General features: G+C 45.3%; 1 protein-coding gene across 1 annotated transcript in view; it reads right to left on the bottom strand.

Moving 5' to 3' along the window:
* Positions 1-547: 547 nt before the first annotated feature.
* Positions 548-14,039, bottom strand: part of tyw1 (tRNA-yW synthesizing protein 1 homolog (S. cerevisiae)) — a 44,381-nt gene continuing 30,889 nt past the window's right edge. Inside the window, exons 15-16 of the mRNA XM_018732641.2 lie at positions 6,467-6,634; positions 548-1,458 (exon numbers count right to left, since the gene is read on the bottom strand). Of these exons, the coding sequence (XP_018588157.2) occupies positions 1,237-1,458; positions 6,467-6,634 (390 nt within the window). The 3' untranslated portion in view covers positions 548-1,236. The remainder of the gene's footprint in view (positions 1,459-6,466; positions 6,635-14,039) is intronic.

The raw sequence follows: 14,039 nt of genomic DNA, 5'->3' as shown, positions 1-14,039 counted from the left end.
GAATTCTATGACCGTCAGTAAAAGGTAATTACATCATCCTCATACCTTTATGAGGTGTGTTTTGAGAACCCTTTAGTTATACATTTTCTTAGCATTACTACCAATAATTCCTTAGTTGTCCCATCATACCTGAACACATCTGCAGTCAGCAGCAGTTTACAGTGTAAACCCTGAGCACAGGATATTGTACACTGGGGAGTGGTGTGTCTATCTGGCGAACAGTGATAGCTCATTTAAAGAGGCTAAATGGCAAGTTCAGCATATTTCCAAAGTAGAACACTGAAAACACCATAAGGAAGTCATAAGGGGGAAGGCAGATTTGGATGACTTTGGGTTTTTTAAAAATTAAGATATAGGACAGTCTGGTTGACTACTGATTCCCTGATCCTGCACCCTGAAACTGACCATGGGGAACAGTATCATACTTAACACAACCACACACAACCCACTGCAGGCTCACTGACAAACTTACTTACTGCAGCAGTGCTTGACATGGATGAATTCCCCTAAGACAGAGCTATAACACAGACAAGGACAAGGTCAGTGGGGCCTTCGGGCATTTTATTGTAGTAGATAGTAGAAACACATCATATCCTTGTTCAAAGCAGCTGTGGGCACCTACAGAAAAGAACAAGGGAATAAACACCCAAAACAAAACTCTGTGGTTGGATTTTATGCTTGAATTTTCTGTCTTCTCAATGAAGGAGTTTGAAGAGGGCACTGAGAGGTGTGTACCTGTGTGCGTACCTCAGCATTTCAGATGGAACACAGTCTTTCTCCTTTCTCTCGCAGACTATAATAATAAGCCCTCTTTAGGGCACAGTTAGGAAACAAAGAAAATTATCTGAAAGTTCAGTCCATCCTCCAACTGAGATCTCATGGGCATTTTAAAGATTCACATCAGGCCTACTGACTAGAACATTAATTCAGTATGAAGGTAAATATAAAAAGGTGGCAAATTAAAAGGCTGACATTTTTAAAAACCACTATAAAGTCAAACATATCAATGGATCTATTGACGACAGCGACAAAGGACTGGAAAAGCATGGAAGGAGGAAGCAAAAAGACTATCTTGACATAATTTCCATGATCAAACCTGTGGATGCAAGAGCTGAACATGAACTCGAATATAAAAACCAGTTTCATTTGAATACCACTGTGCCAGAGAGTAACAGGTGTACTCCATTTAACAGTACAATGAACTCCAGCTGAAGAGATCTTTCAGGGAAGATGATGTCAACACCCTGAGATATCTTTGGTCTTGTTCTTTCTTTGGAATCGGGTGTCTGCTGGATCAAAGCCTCTCTCTTTAGCTCCAAACAAAGCCCAGTCTGGGGTCCTGGCCATGTAGTCCTCGGCAGAGAAGGTTCGCTGACCTCCACTCTCCTCATAGAGCTGAGCAAACTCTTGGAACCGCTCATAGTCAATCCACGTCCACCACTGGCCCTCGACGTTAAACTGAACTCACAAAGACAGAAAGAGAGGTCATTAGTCAGAGATCACAAATGTGCACTAGGGTAGGATATCTATCTGCAGTGGTGTTTAGGGTGAGGAGTACTGTGATGTGTCCTCTGCTGCTCTGTTCCACTATTCCCCACACATGGCACCGTGGCAAGTGACATGTTGGGGAGCTTGAAAGAAGAACATGAGATGCCTGCTGCACCTTCTCATATACTGTACTTCTCATTTAAGAAAAAGGAGAGATACACACGCACACACGCATGCACACAGTTTGAAACCAGTTGTCCCAAGCAGGGTTGCGGCGAGCTGGAGCCTAACCCGGCAACATAGGGCGTAAGGTTGGAGGGGGAGGGGGCACACCCAGGACGTGACACCAATCCACCGCAAGGCACCCCAAGCAGGACTTTACAGATCCGCCATAAAGTGGGACCCGACCAAGCATGCTGCACCATCACGCCGCTCACAAGGAGAGATACATTCAACTGTATTTTTTTTTAAATCTGAGGATATAATCTGTAACACAAAGTAAACAGACATGCTCTTCAACTTCTTGCTGTTTGATATCAAACGATTCTCTATCCTGGAATCCATAGCCAAACTCATGAACATTCCAAACTCCATTAGTCACACTCCTCCAGCACTGAAGTCCTGAGGGGTGACTAACTTCATTTTGCTTTCCGAAGCATTTCACCCATTTTCATCAGTGCCGGCCTACAGCAGGGCTTAAAGAAACTGATGATTGAGTTTTGGCCCATGCTGACGTGGTCAGGCACAACTTTCTATCCTCCATGAGCTCAGTCCTTCAGCTACAGTCACTTCCCAAGCAGGAAGCAGGGGTCTACTTGCTGTTCCTGGTCTCAAGCAACAGCCATACTCATGTAGAAAGATCAGCTTCCCTCTCCCCATAGTCATGGTGGTGCTGTATGCTGTTCTCCTCTTCTCTCCACAGTCAATGAACAACAGTGGCTCTCACTGTCTTCCTTACAGGACACCACACACACACACACATTTTCTGAAGCGCTTGTCCCATACGGGGTTGCGGGGAACCAGAGCCTACCCGGCAACACAGGGCGTAAGGCCGGAGGGGGAGGGGACACACCCAGGACGGGACGCCAGTCTGTCGCAAGGCACCCCAAGCGGGACTCGAACCCCAGACCCACTGGAGAGCAGGACCCGGTCCAACCCACTGCGCCCCCTACAGGACACCATATAGCTGTCAAAGTGCTGTGCAGCCTAGAGCACAGCTTCTTTCCAATCATGTAACAACTGGCTACACCACATCTCCTGTACTGCTATAGCCATGGCTTGCACATGACTCCACTTGTGTTCATGCAGAGAGGGCCTGTGATGCAGCCTGCTGATGCTTGCTAAAAATACCCAAAAACCCACCACCTAAAAAAAGTCACTGAGAAGAGAGTGTGGAAAAAAACTAGAGGCACCAAGTTAGCCATGCGGCTACTTGGTCAATGAAATTCATCCCGTCACTTCTGACAGCAGCATAAGTGCCCTGGCATGCTGAAGGGATTGGACCAAATTATGCTACTCAAGTGTCTCAGTGTTGCGTATTAGCATGGCTGGTCGCTGTCAGCGTTGCGTGAGGGAGGCTGGGCCGTTAATGAAACTTTTACAAAAATAAAAGCACCATGGCTGGGAAATGAACCGTCCTAGTTAACGGCAACAGCTCTGACAGTCTGTGGCATCTGCAGGAACTCGGCAAGAACTCCTATCTCGCTACGACAGGATTGTTACGCCGAGCCTTTGCAGTCACTCTTACAGTCACCAAGACAAACCTTGCATGCGAAGCACTGTTAAAGCTCTGTCAGTATTTCACCGCTGCAAACACAAGAAGCCCGCGTCCCTCCGGATGACTTAATCCAGTTTGTCTGTAACCCTTAACCAGACTCACACTGAAGGGAGACATGACCCATGTCTGCTCTTTTCATTAAACAGCAATTTTCTGCTCTGAATTGTACCTGTGTGTCCACACTCCTCAGGCCTATGGCTTGTCTGCTCACTGAACGAACACACACACTCCGGTATAACACTAGACGGCCTTTATTGATTAGCTTTTGCAACAATACAAATAAAGCACTAAAGGTAAATACCACGCTCTTAATGTAGGCTATACATGATTCAGTCATTGGGGCCTTCAATGTTCTGGATGTGCATTAATTTTTAACACATATTGCTAAGGGACTGGACAACAGCTCAGAGTGACATTGTTAAATGACTGTATTAGCAACATTTTTGAATACACCCCAGGCTTGGGCAAACTGGAATTTGATCCAAATGCCAGGTTGTGAGCTGCCCTCATTTCACATTCATTAATGAGCCTCAAAGAGAAAATGCAACTGCGACCATAACAAAAGCATATTGTCATCTACAAGCATATTAAATGAGATGCAAAAGCTTTTATGCTTGTAAAGCTTAAGTGTTTTTTTGATGAATTATTGAACAATGATAAAAGGACACAGCTCATCCTGAGAGCTGGTGCGCTGCGCTGTTAAATCACTTATTTCATTACAGAGAAGTTAAAACACAAAAATCCTTTGAGAGATTTAAAGCCCTGTTTATTTCTAGTTTAAAGCCCCTCAATTTTGGCTATGAAAAAGTATAGCTTCAAGAAACCTGTGAACATCAGTCTCCAGGCAATGGAGGTACTGCTTGATCACCTCTGTGGATGGAAAGGGAGAGGGGAAGAAAAAAAAGAAACACCCACCACTGTTCTGAAGATAAAACCCAACTAATACACACCACAGAGAGTTGAACATTAATATGACAACAAAGCCATGGCAGGAAAACCAAGCATTAAAGGCTAAAGGGGGAGAGGGAGAAGGAGGGGGTGGCCAATCAATGAAGAGAAGCATTGACACTAGCCTGTTAGGTTTTCTGTGGAAAGAAGCTGCTCCTGAAAAGGGAATTAGCAGCTCTCAGGTTTGCTGCTTGCCAGCTGGCTGCAGGGCATGGGACCCATGAGAGGAGGACCCTAAAAACTGTGTGCTCACTTTTTGCCAGCTCATCAGCAGGGACTCAGGAGGACAGAAAGAGAAAGGAAAAGTTACCATGGGATCATGACAGCTTCAGAGCAGGGTACACCTGCCTATGCAAGTTTTGGTCATTGGGGTGAGGCTCATTTAGCTACGCGGTTCCTTTCTAAGCAGTGTATGACACTCAGCTCTCTGATGGCTTAGAAAGGATGTGTTATGACACAGTCACTCCCACCTTATAGGAGCATCATATAGTGCACGTAAAAGAACCTGATGGGGAAAACAAACTCTCCAACAGTTCATTTATGCAGATACTGCAGAAAACCTTTTTACAGATAAACCCATTCTCGTGGTGACGAAAGCAACACATTCTTAACACCATTCCAACAACAATACTTCCACCCCTTGAGAACCAATGCAGCAAAAAGCAGTTTCTTGGAGCTCTAATTGCCTGTGGTGCCCATTAGTGACTAGGGGTCATGTGCCTGCAGACACTTAGGGGCTTCTTGTTTTCAGTAATGAGTAGAGATGGCTGCTGGGGGAAGTAAAACCTCATGCTCACTTTACTTCAGTGACCAGTCCCACATACTTAATAGCCATGGTAGATCTCCCAAGTTCCCAAACTGCAAGGGATCCTGGGACGGTGACAGGTTACACATGTGGACCCAGTTTGCATGCAAGTAAGCAAGCAAATAAATAAAATAGTCTGCTTCCAGTATTCCTGTGTGTTACAACACTCTGCAACCTCTGGGAGGCAACATGAGTACTGACACATTCAATTAGAAACAAAGCCTTCCTGTCACCAATCAACAAATGTGCAAAGGCTTGTGGGACCACCCTGGAACATGTCTCTCAATAGCTCCCCCAAGGGACGGAATTCAAAAAGTAGCTTGGCACACAAAAAGACCTGAAATAGAGATAATGAATAAAGCAAAGCGTACCTCCCATGTGTTACTCCTAAAAGCAAACACAGGAGACATAGAAGCGAATGAGGGAATTCGGGGTAGATTTTGCATAATAAACTAGGTTTGTACTTTGCTGGAAGGGAACAACCAGCTTTTGAAGAGGAATTCTGCAGAGTCAAGGAAATTTATATATAAACTAGCTGAGATACCTGGCATTGCCCAGGTCAGAAGAAAGGAAAGATGGAAAGGCAAAAAGTAATAAATTATATATCAGTGAACCCCTTATTTGGATATAAAGTGAAATTGGGTCTAAGGTACTAAAACGTTTGAGCAGAAGACATTATAAAGGAGGCACTGTCAAACTAAAGTTCGGTTTTCTGCAGTAGCACTATTATAGAACAGACTCAGCAGAAAACCATCATTTCCACAAACGAGGGGCAACTGGAAACAGAATTTGCCCCTTAGGAAACCATCTCGAGGGATGCTGCACCTGTGAGAGCCGCCTGTTTGGAATACAACTACATTTATTAAGCACAAGGCAGCTGTTCTTAAAAGTACTGGTGGCAAAACCTGAAATTCTTATGAATGGAAGGCAATAAAATGCTACCAGAAAAATATACCAACAGAACTGCAGAGGACAGTGATTCAAAAAAATACCACCATAAAATACGTGGAGCATGTAAAAGTGTATCAAACATAAAAACAAGGAAAATTGCTAAATGTGTCTTACTGAATCCTTGATTGTTGAGGTTTCATGGGTAAAATATTACTCAACAGACAAGAACATAAAAGATAAAACTGCACAGCAGAGACAGATTTACAAGAAATTACTACATGAAAACAAATCAATGTAGTGGCTTCGTGAAGAAAAGAACTTTTCATTTATTGTCTCCATGCATATAAGACAGATCTGAACAGCATTAATGGATGGACAGCAATGCTGGAAGGAAAGGTATATTAATAAATAGTAAAGGAAGGTATGGAAGGAGGTGGAGGGATGATGAGAATGAGCAGCTGTTTCAGAATAGGATCATGGTAGCAGCAGCTTGGGCAGGAGCAGGAGGTGGGCCAGCGTCGCATCAAGTGTGAAGCAGCAAGGCAGTGAAACAGTACCTTGCGGTGGGCAATGAGGAGGCAGTTGGAATGCTCATGTTCTGACGCAATGTCGTAGTCTGGGAGCAGGTCAGCCAGCTGGCGCACAAAGTGGACAACCTCCTCGTGCCAGGGCACATTGGCCATGGTCAGGTTGCTAGCTGAGCTTTCTCCGCAGTACGTCACACCCTAGAGAAAGGTTACAAGAACGATCTGTTAGCAATAACTCTGCAAATGGCTCTCCCTCCAAACAAAAGGGCACTGGAATTTGCATGAGTGCCACACTCATACTAGGGTAATTAACAATGCTGACCCCAGGAGGTTACAGCATTAGCGACCAAGGTACAAAATGGTGGACAGCAGCTAGGGTACACAAGGGACAGGTCATTGACTAGACCAAGTTTTCAAAAGCTCAACAGATGTACATAAAGCAGCAGAAGGCCATTAAGAGCTTTAAGAAAACAACAACACACTCACTGTTAAACGTATTATATATTATAGAATCTTAGAAGCACTCAGATGAGCCAAAAAAACTAGAGGGAACACACCCCTAATAAGACGGTTCTTGTTTTTACCACATTAGTTGTCTCTACAGTATCACTCAGAGACTCCAAGGTTGTGCAGAGTCATGAAAGTCAATACAACCATACGTTCTCAAGGACAAACAAAACTTGAGCAATGAAATTCAGATAGATATTTTCTATGAAGCTGGTCACTCCCTAACAGAAATTCTATAGTTTATTATTATTATTAGTATTATTATTGGTTTAACACTTTGTCTAACAAGAGATACAAGATGACAAATTACTTTTCACAATGCGGGGACAATTCTACCAATCCAGTTACCTCTTAAGTCTGCACAACTTCCAAAATTACGTCTTCGCAAATACAGCTGTTGCTATTTGGACAAAATATGGAAATGGCTACATTAATCCATCACCGGGGGGCGCGGTGGCGCAGTGGGTTGGACCAGGTTCTGCTCTCCGGTGGGTCTGGGGTTCAAGTCCCGCTTGGGGTGCATTGCGATGGACTGGCTTCCCATCCTGGGTGTGTCCCCTCCCCCTCCAGCCTTACGCCCTGAGTTGCCGGGTTAGGCTCCGGCTGCCCGCGACCCCGTATGGGACAAGCGGTTCAGAAAGTGTGTGTGTGTGTGTGTGTGTGTGTAATCCATCACCTGGTTATATATATTCAGAAAACAATACAGAATTTTGACAGTATAGCAACTCATTGTCAAGCTGCAGCACAACTCCAACATTTATTACCCTCTATGACCTGGTATAATCTGCCAAGCATCAGGAACAGCGATCCATGGGTCTCGGGTGGTGAAATATCCCGCCAGAGGGATTAATGAATGATGACCAGTATCCTCCCGTTTGTTATTTTTGTCAAAAGAGGAGCATGAATTGGGAGCAGGTGGCTGAAATCTCATATGCTGCATAAACCCTGGAAGCTTTCCAACACTGGACACAGTCACAATTCCCCAAACACACACCAATATCTGTAAGCTGTCAACAGCAGCACCATGGTATTCCTCATTCCGCAGTGCCGTGATACACATTTCCATTCCTCCAGCTATTTTTCAGCAGCCATGTGGTAATGAAGAGCAAAATGCAGAAATACTATTTTTAAAAAACAGTTTCTTCATTCTGATACATGGGTCTGATGACAAAATGATGAACAGCATAAACTTGACACTGAACCAATATTTTTAACAGGAACAAATAAACAGCTACATGAGTTATTTAGCACTGAGTCTTTCTCAGACAAAGAGGAGCACTCCCTTCAGAACCTTTACTTATCAACACTTGTTCAATCAACAGCTGGATTGGGAGCATGTTGCGTTCATTTATTTAGCACTCCTCTTCAACCCCAAGGCACTGGTTTTATTCATATCACTTCAAATGTGGTTGCATCGCTCCTGAAAAAAAAACAGATCCAGTTGTTTCCATACTACTCCTGAAGCCGTGACTCAATAATTGATTTGCGGGGGCGAAGGTGTTTCTCAAGCCAGTTTGAAGAGATAGTAGCGTTTAACAGATTATGGGGGGTTTCAAATGAGTGCCTGTGCCCCTCCAATCATAGGCCCCTGGGACCGGGGCTGATTGCCAAGGACGATAATTCGCGCAGCTTGTGGAACTGATGAGCCAGCGGCCTTATCAGCTGCCACCGCAGCCAAGCAAAATAATGATTACTTCAACAAAGTAGCTACTCTTAACCAATGTGATCCAGAAAGCAAGGGGGCGCCCTTTTCTCCTGCCCACCAGCTTGACACCCTATGCCTTTGTACCTGAGCAATGCAATTTATTCTGCTGCACTTGCTTCCTGCCCTCTCATTCCTTGAGTACACATCCCAGTATTCATGGCCAAGTAAAAGCTGTGTCGTGATTCCATTTCAAAGGAAGCACTTTTCAATGGAAGGGGGATCAGAATTTGCCAAGTTCTCAAACAATGTGGAAACATTTTGCTGAATTAAGCTATAAAAATTTTAAACAACCACTAAAACACAGATGGTCGTTTCCATACAAAATTACATTAAGCCAAATGATTATGTGATGCTGTTAAAAACTATGTAGCATGGCAATCGCTGAAAAGCCAGGCTCATACACTGACAGCCAGATTACCAGCTAATTTTAAACTCCAGGTAAAATTCCTCCCAGTTACATACTAATTGTCCAGGAATAACACTTTAATCAATATGTGCCTACAGGGCTCTATACCAATGTGCAGGTGAAGGACAGTGGATGTTCAGAGCCTGATGGAAAGGAAGAGGTGTTCTTCAGTCAGCAGAGTGACAGCTGGCCCTTTCCATGACAGATAATCAGCAGCCTGATCTGACCCTGCAGGCTTGCAGCACTGCATCTCCAGTGCTTACTCAAGTGGTGGGGACCAGCTGTTCCCGGAGTGCTCCCATCCATGTGACACGTTAGATACAGGTACGACACAGATGGCAGACACAGGCAAAAGCTCTCTGGGGATGGATGGAGGACACATTAGATACAGGTATGGCCCAGAGTCAGACTGAGAACAAGTGGGCTGTCAAAGAAAATTACTCCATGACTAGAAAATAAGGGATAATAATTACACTGCATTTGGAACTGGAAATCAATAAAGAAAAACTACATGAACTATCAACACTAAATAATTAACATTACATTTACATTTATTAATTTACCTGACGCTTTTCTCCAAAGCAACTTCCAGTGTTAAGCTACCTACAATTATTCACCAATTTATAGAACTGGCCAGGTTTACTGGAGCAATTTGGAGTAAGCCCTTCCTGGATTGGGGCTTTGGTGTGGCGGAAGGGCTTGCATGATTTAGGGATCTCCAAAGCTATGCCGTCGGGAGCAGTATGCTCCCGGTAGGGTCTCCCAAGGCGAACAGGTCTAGAGTGAAGATGCAGACTAACACAATCCAAAAACCCCTGTGAAAAAAGTAGACACAAGAACGTTTACCCTGCCCGGAATAGGGTCACTGGGCCCTAACCGTGGACCCAGGCACGGGGATAGCGTTCCTAGGCGAGCGCCTGGTAGACGGGCAGCCCATGTAACCCGGCTGAGCTCAGCCTGAAAAGGCAACGTGGGGGTGCCATGTGGGTCCACCACCTGCAAGGTCCAACATCGGGGTTGGGTGCAATGCTTTTCAGGCAGCAGGAGGCAGGGTGGCGCGTGGTGTCGTGGCTCCCCACGACAGAAACTGGCTCTTGGCACGTGGAATGTAATCTCACTGGGGGGGAGGAGCTAGAACTGCTACGGGAGGTCTAGAAAAACCAACTAGATATAGTTGGGCTCACCTCCACTGACAGTGTTGGCTCTGGAACCAAACTCCTCAATATGGAGTGGTCTCTCTCCTATTCAGGAGTTACACAGGGTGGGATACACAGGGAAGGGGTGGGGATACTCACAAGCCTCTGGCTGGCTGCCATACAGTTGGAGCTTATCCTTGTGGACGAGACGGTTGCCTCAATGCGACTTAAGGTCGCAGAGAGGAGAAGTTTGACTGTTGTGTGTGCTTATGCACCAAACAGCAGTTGAGAGTATTCAACCTTCTAGGAGAGGGTGGGTGGGGTTTTGGACAGGGCCCTACCTACAGACACCATAGTGCTACTGGGGGACTTCAACCGTCATGTTGGCAATGACTGGAAAATCTGAAGGGGGGTGACTGGGAAGAACGGCTTGCCCGATCTAAACCTGAATGGTGAAATGTTATTGGACTTCTGTGCTAGTCATGGTTTGTCCATAGTAAAAGCCATATTCAAACACAAGGATGCTCATAAGTGTACTTGGTGCCAGAACTCCTTGGGCCAAAGGTCAATGATCAACTTTGTAGTCATTTCATCTGACTTGAGGCAACATGTTCTGGACACTCAGGTGAAGAGAGGTGCTGAGCTGTCAACCGATCACCATCTAGTGGTGAGCTGCATCAGATGGCAGGGAAAACTGATGGGCAGACCTGGTAGACCCAAGTGTATAGTGAGGGTGTGCTGGGAACGACTGTCAGAGGACCCTGTCCGGAATGATTTTAACTCCCACCCACAGGAGAGCTTCTCCCATGTCCCGGAGAAGGTAGGGGACATGGAGTCTGAATGGATCCTGTTCAAAACCTCCACTGTGGAAGCAGCCAGACACAGCTGTGGCCAAAAGCTTGTTGGTGCCAGTCATGGCGGCAACCCAAGTACCTGCTGGTGGACACCGGTGGTGAGGGAAGCCATCAAGCTGAAGGAGGAGGCCTTTAGGGCCTGGTTGGCTCTGGGGACTCCTGACTCAGCAGATAGGTACCAGCAAGCAAAAAAGGCAACAGCAGCTCTGGTTGCAAAAGCATAATCCAGCATGGGAGGAGTTTGGAGAGGCTATGAAAAATGACTATCGGTCGGCCTCAAGGGTTCTGAAGAACCATCCGGCGGCTCAGGAGGGGTCAGAAGAGCTTCGCTCAAGCTGTGCTCAGCAAAAGTGGAGAAACTCTGACCTCTAATGAAGACATTGTCAGGAGGTGGAAGGAGCACTTTGAGGAACTTTTAAACCAGAGAGACATGCCTCCCTTACAGGAGTCAAGGCCAGAGGGTTCTGGGGTATCAGAGTGCATTTCCTTGGTGGAAGTCACTGAGGTATTTGGAAAGCTCCAGAGTGGCAAAGCACCGGGGGTAGGTGAGATTCGTCCGGAACTGCTTAAGGCCCTGGATGTTGTAGGGCTGAAATGGTTGACACACCTCTGCAATGTTGCATGGACCTCGGGGACAGTGCCTTCGGACTGGCAAACTGGGGTGGTGGTCCCTATCTTTAAGTAAGTGCACCAGAGAGTGTGTGCCAACTATCGGGGTATCACATTTCTTAGCCTTCCTGGGAAAGTCTATGCCAGGGTGCTGGAAAGGAGGCAGCAGCCAATAGTTGAACCTTAGATTGAGGAAGAACAATGCAGATTCCGTTGTGGCCGTGGAACAGTGGACCACCTTTTTACCCTCTCACAGATAACTGAGGGGGCATGGGAGTTCGCTAACACAGTCTATACATGTTTTGTCGATTTGAAGGAAACCTATGATCGTTTTTCCCCGAGAAATTCTGTGGGAGGTGCTTAGGGAGTATGGGGTGCCGAGGCCAGAAAATGAATGAATGGATGATTGGATGGATGGATTGATTTAGAGTAAGTACCTTGTTCAAGGGTACTACAGCTGGGGATGGGATTTGAACCTGCAACCTTGGATCTAGCAGCTCTAAATCAGGCATGAATCTTTGGCAAAATTGTTAGTTTTAGCATAAAATAATTTCACAAAGGCTTATCAGTCTGGTTATATCTATAAGAGGAAAATAAACACATGAAAGCTTTATTCTGGTCCTGGAATCAAACGTGAATTGATTTAATTCTTCTCAGTGACTTGTGAAAAGATGGATATTTAAGACAAAAGATCACCCTGGAAAGCTGTGGGGCCCATTTCATGTACATTTGAGAAGGAGCAGATGCTGAGCAGAGGCACAGTTACCTTGCAAATGAGAAACAAAACCAGTGGAGTTAGTTGAATGATACACTCTGTGGACGTGTGTGCTTGTTTAGGCATCCCATTCACATTGGGAGCTGAGAGAATACCCCACCCCGCAGCAGTGCCCGTGAGCCGACCAGCCAGCGGATCAAACCCCTGCCTTGAAAAGCACATTGTTTTGGTAATTAAAGAAGCCATAAGCCCTTCTCTTGTTTTGCGTTAGCAAAATGGGTTTCTTTAATTATTCCCCGCAGGGTCGGCCCTGAATGAGGCTGGTGCTACTGCTGTTACAGCTCTCTGTGACTTGATGTCCCAACACCATGAGCCACCTCAGCACATGGAGATAGAGCAAAACAGCCATGACAGTCAAACGCTTGATGATGTTGGCTTCCTGTGCAGAGTGCCAATCAAACCCCGATATGTCAAGCAGAAAAACGGAAACAAAAGAAATAACAGAAAAAAAGTGGTTCTGAAGAAAAATGAAGTCAGTTTGTAAAGTTCTGAAGAACGTTCTAAAGTTCTGATCAAACGGCATCAGTGCTGAGGCAGGCCTCCAACACAGTTCCTGCCATGTGGGGTAAGATTTTAAAGAAAATTCCTTTCAGATGTCTGGGAGGTTCGGGGTGTGTCTGGTCACAAAGCTGGAGGGATGAGGGAAGCTCGTAGCTGCATGCAGGAGTCAAGACGTGGCCCAGGGCAGACCACCAAGCTGTCTGCTTATTTGCCAGAAGAATGAAACAGGTAAAATGATAAAACTGCCTGGGCAGTTGCTGAGAGGATGGATTGATTTATCAACAGTAGATTGCACTTACATTTATTCATTAAGCTGATGCTTTTTGCCAAAGTGACTTACAATGCTAAATATTTACAATTATTTACCCATTTATACAGCCAGGTAATTTTACTGGAGCAATTTTGAGTAAGCACCTTGCTCAAGGGTCCTACAATTGGAAGTGAGATTCGCACGTGCAACCTTTGGGTCCACAGGCAGCAGCAACTCTAACCACTGCTCTACCAGCTGCCCTTAAAAACTGAACACTGAACAAAAGGAAAGACTAAAAGCAAGGGCAATACACACAGTATAACAGAGCACCAACTTCAGTCTCAAGTCCCAGATCACCCTTAAACCTCCACTCACAGAGCCTGAAGTACTTTGAAGCTTTATTACCACCTCATGAACACCACATGCTTTCAGGAAAACGAACAAGGACACAAGTGTCCTGAAGGTGACTGTTTCATTATAAATTCCAAGGCAAAAAGCCATTACAGAGTGAAGGCCCACAGGCTGTAATATGTCTGACAACCCGGGTGGGGCTTTTATTCAGCAGTATTTCTTCAACTGCTTCTGGCCTTCACTGTAGCCCTGAGAGATGGGTGTAAATTCTTGGGTCCATGCAGTCAAATCAGGCAATTATTGTTGCTAGGTAACAGCAAGTCATAGGTTACGCATGCGATATGTGGGACAAGCATGAATGAGAATGCTCACTATGTTCTGTACGCACACAGAATATTTACTGTATTACTACCTGTTTCATTTGTTTTATCACCTTCATTCTACATTGACCCTTTTACTTCACTCTTTTTGGGATTAAAATTAATTACTAGCTGTGATGGTTTTTGAGC

This window comes from Scleropages formosus, chromosome 10 (genome assembly GCF_900964775.1).
Source record: "Scleropages formosus chromosome 10, fSclFor1.1, whole genome shotgun sequence".
NCBI lineage: Eukaryota > Metazoa > Chordata > Actinopteri > Osteoglossiformes > Osteoglossidae > Scleropages > Scleropages formosus.
This window is presented reverse-complemented; position numbering and strand designations above follow the sequence as displayed.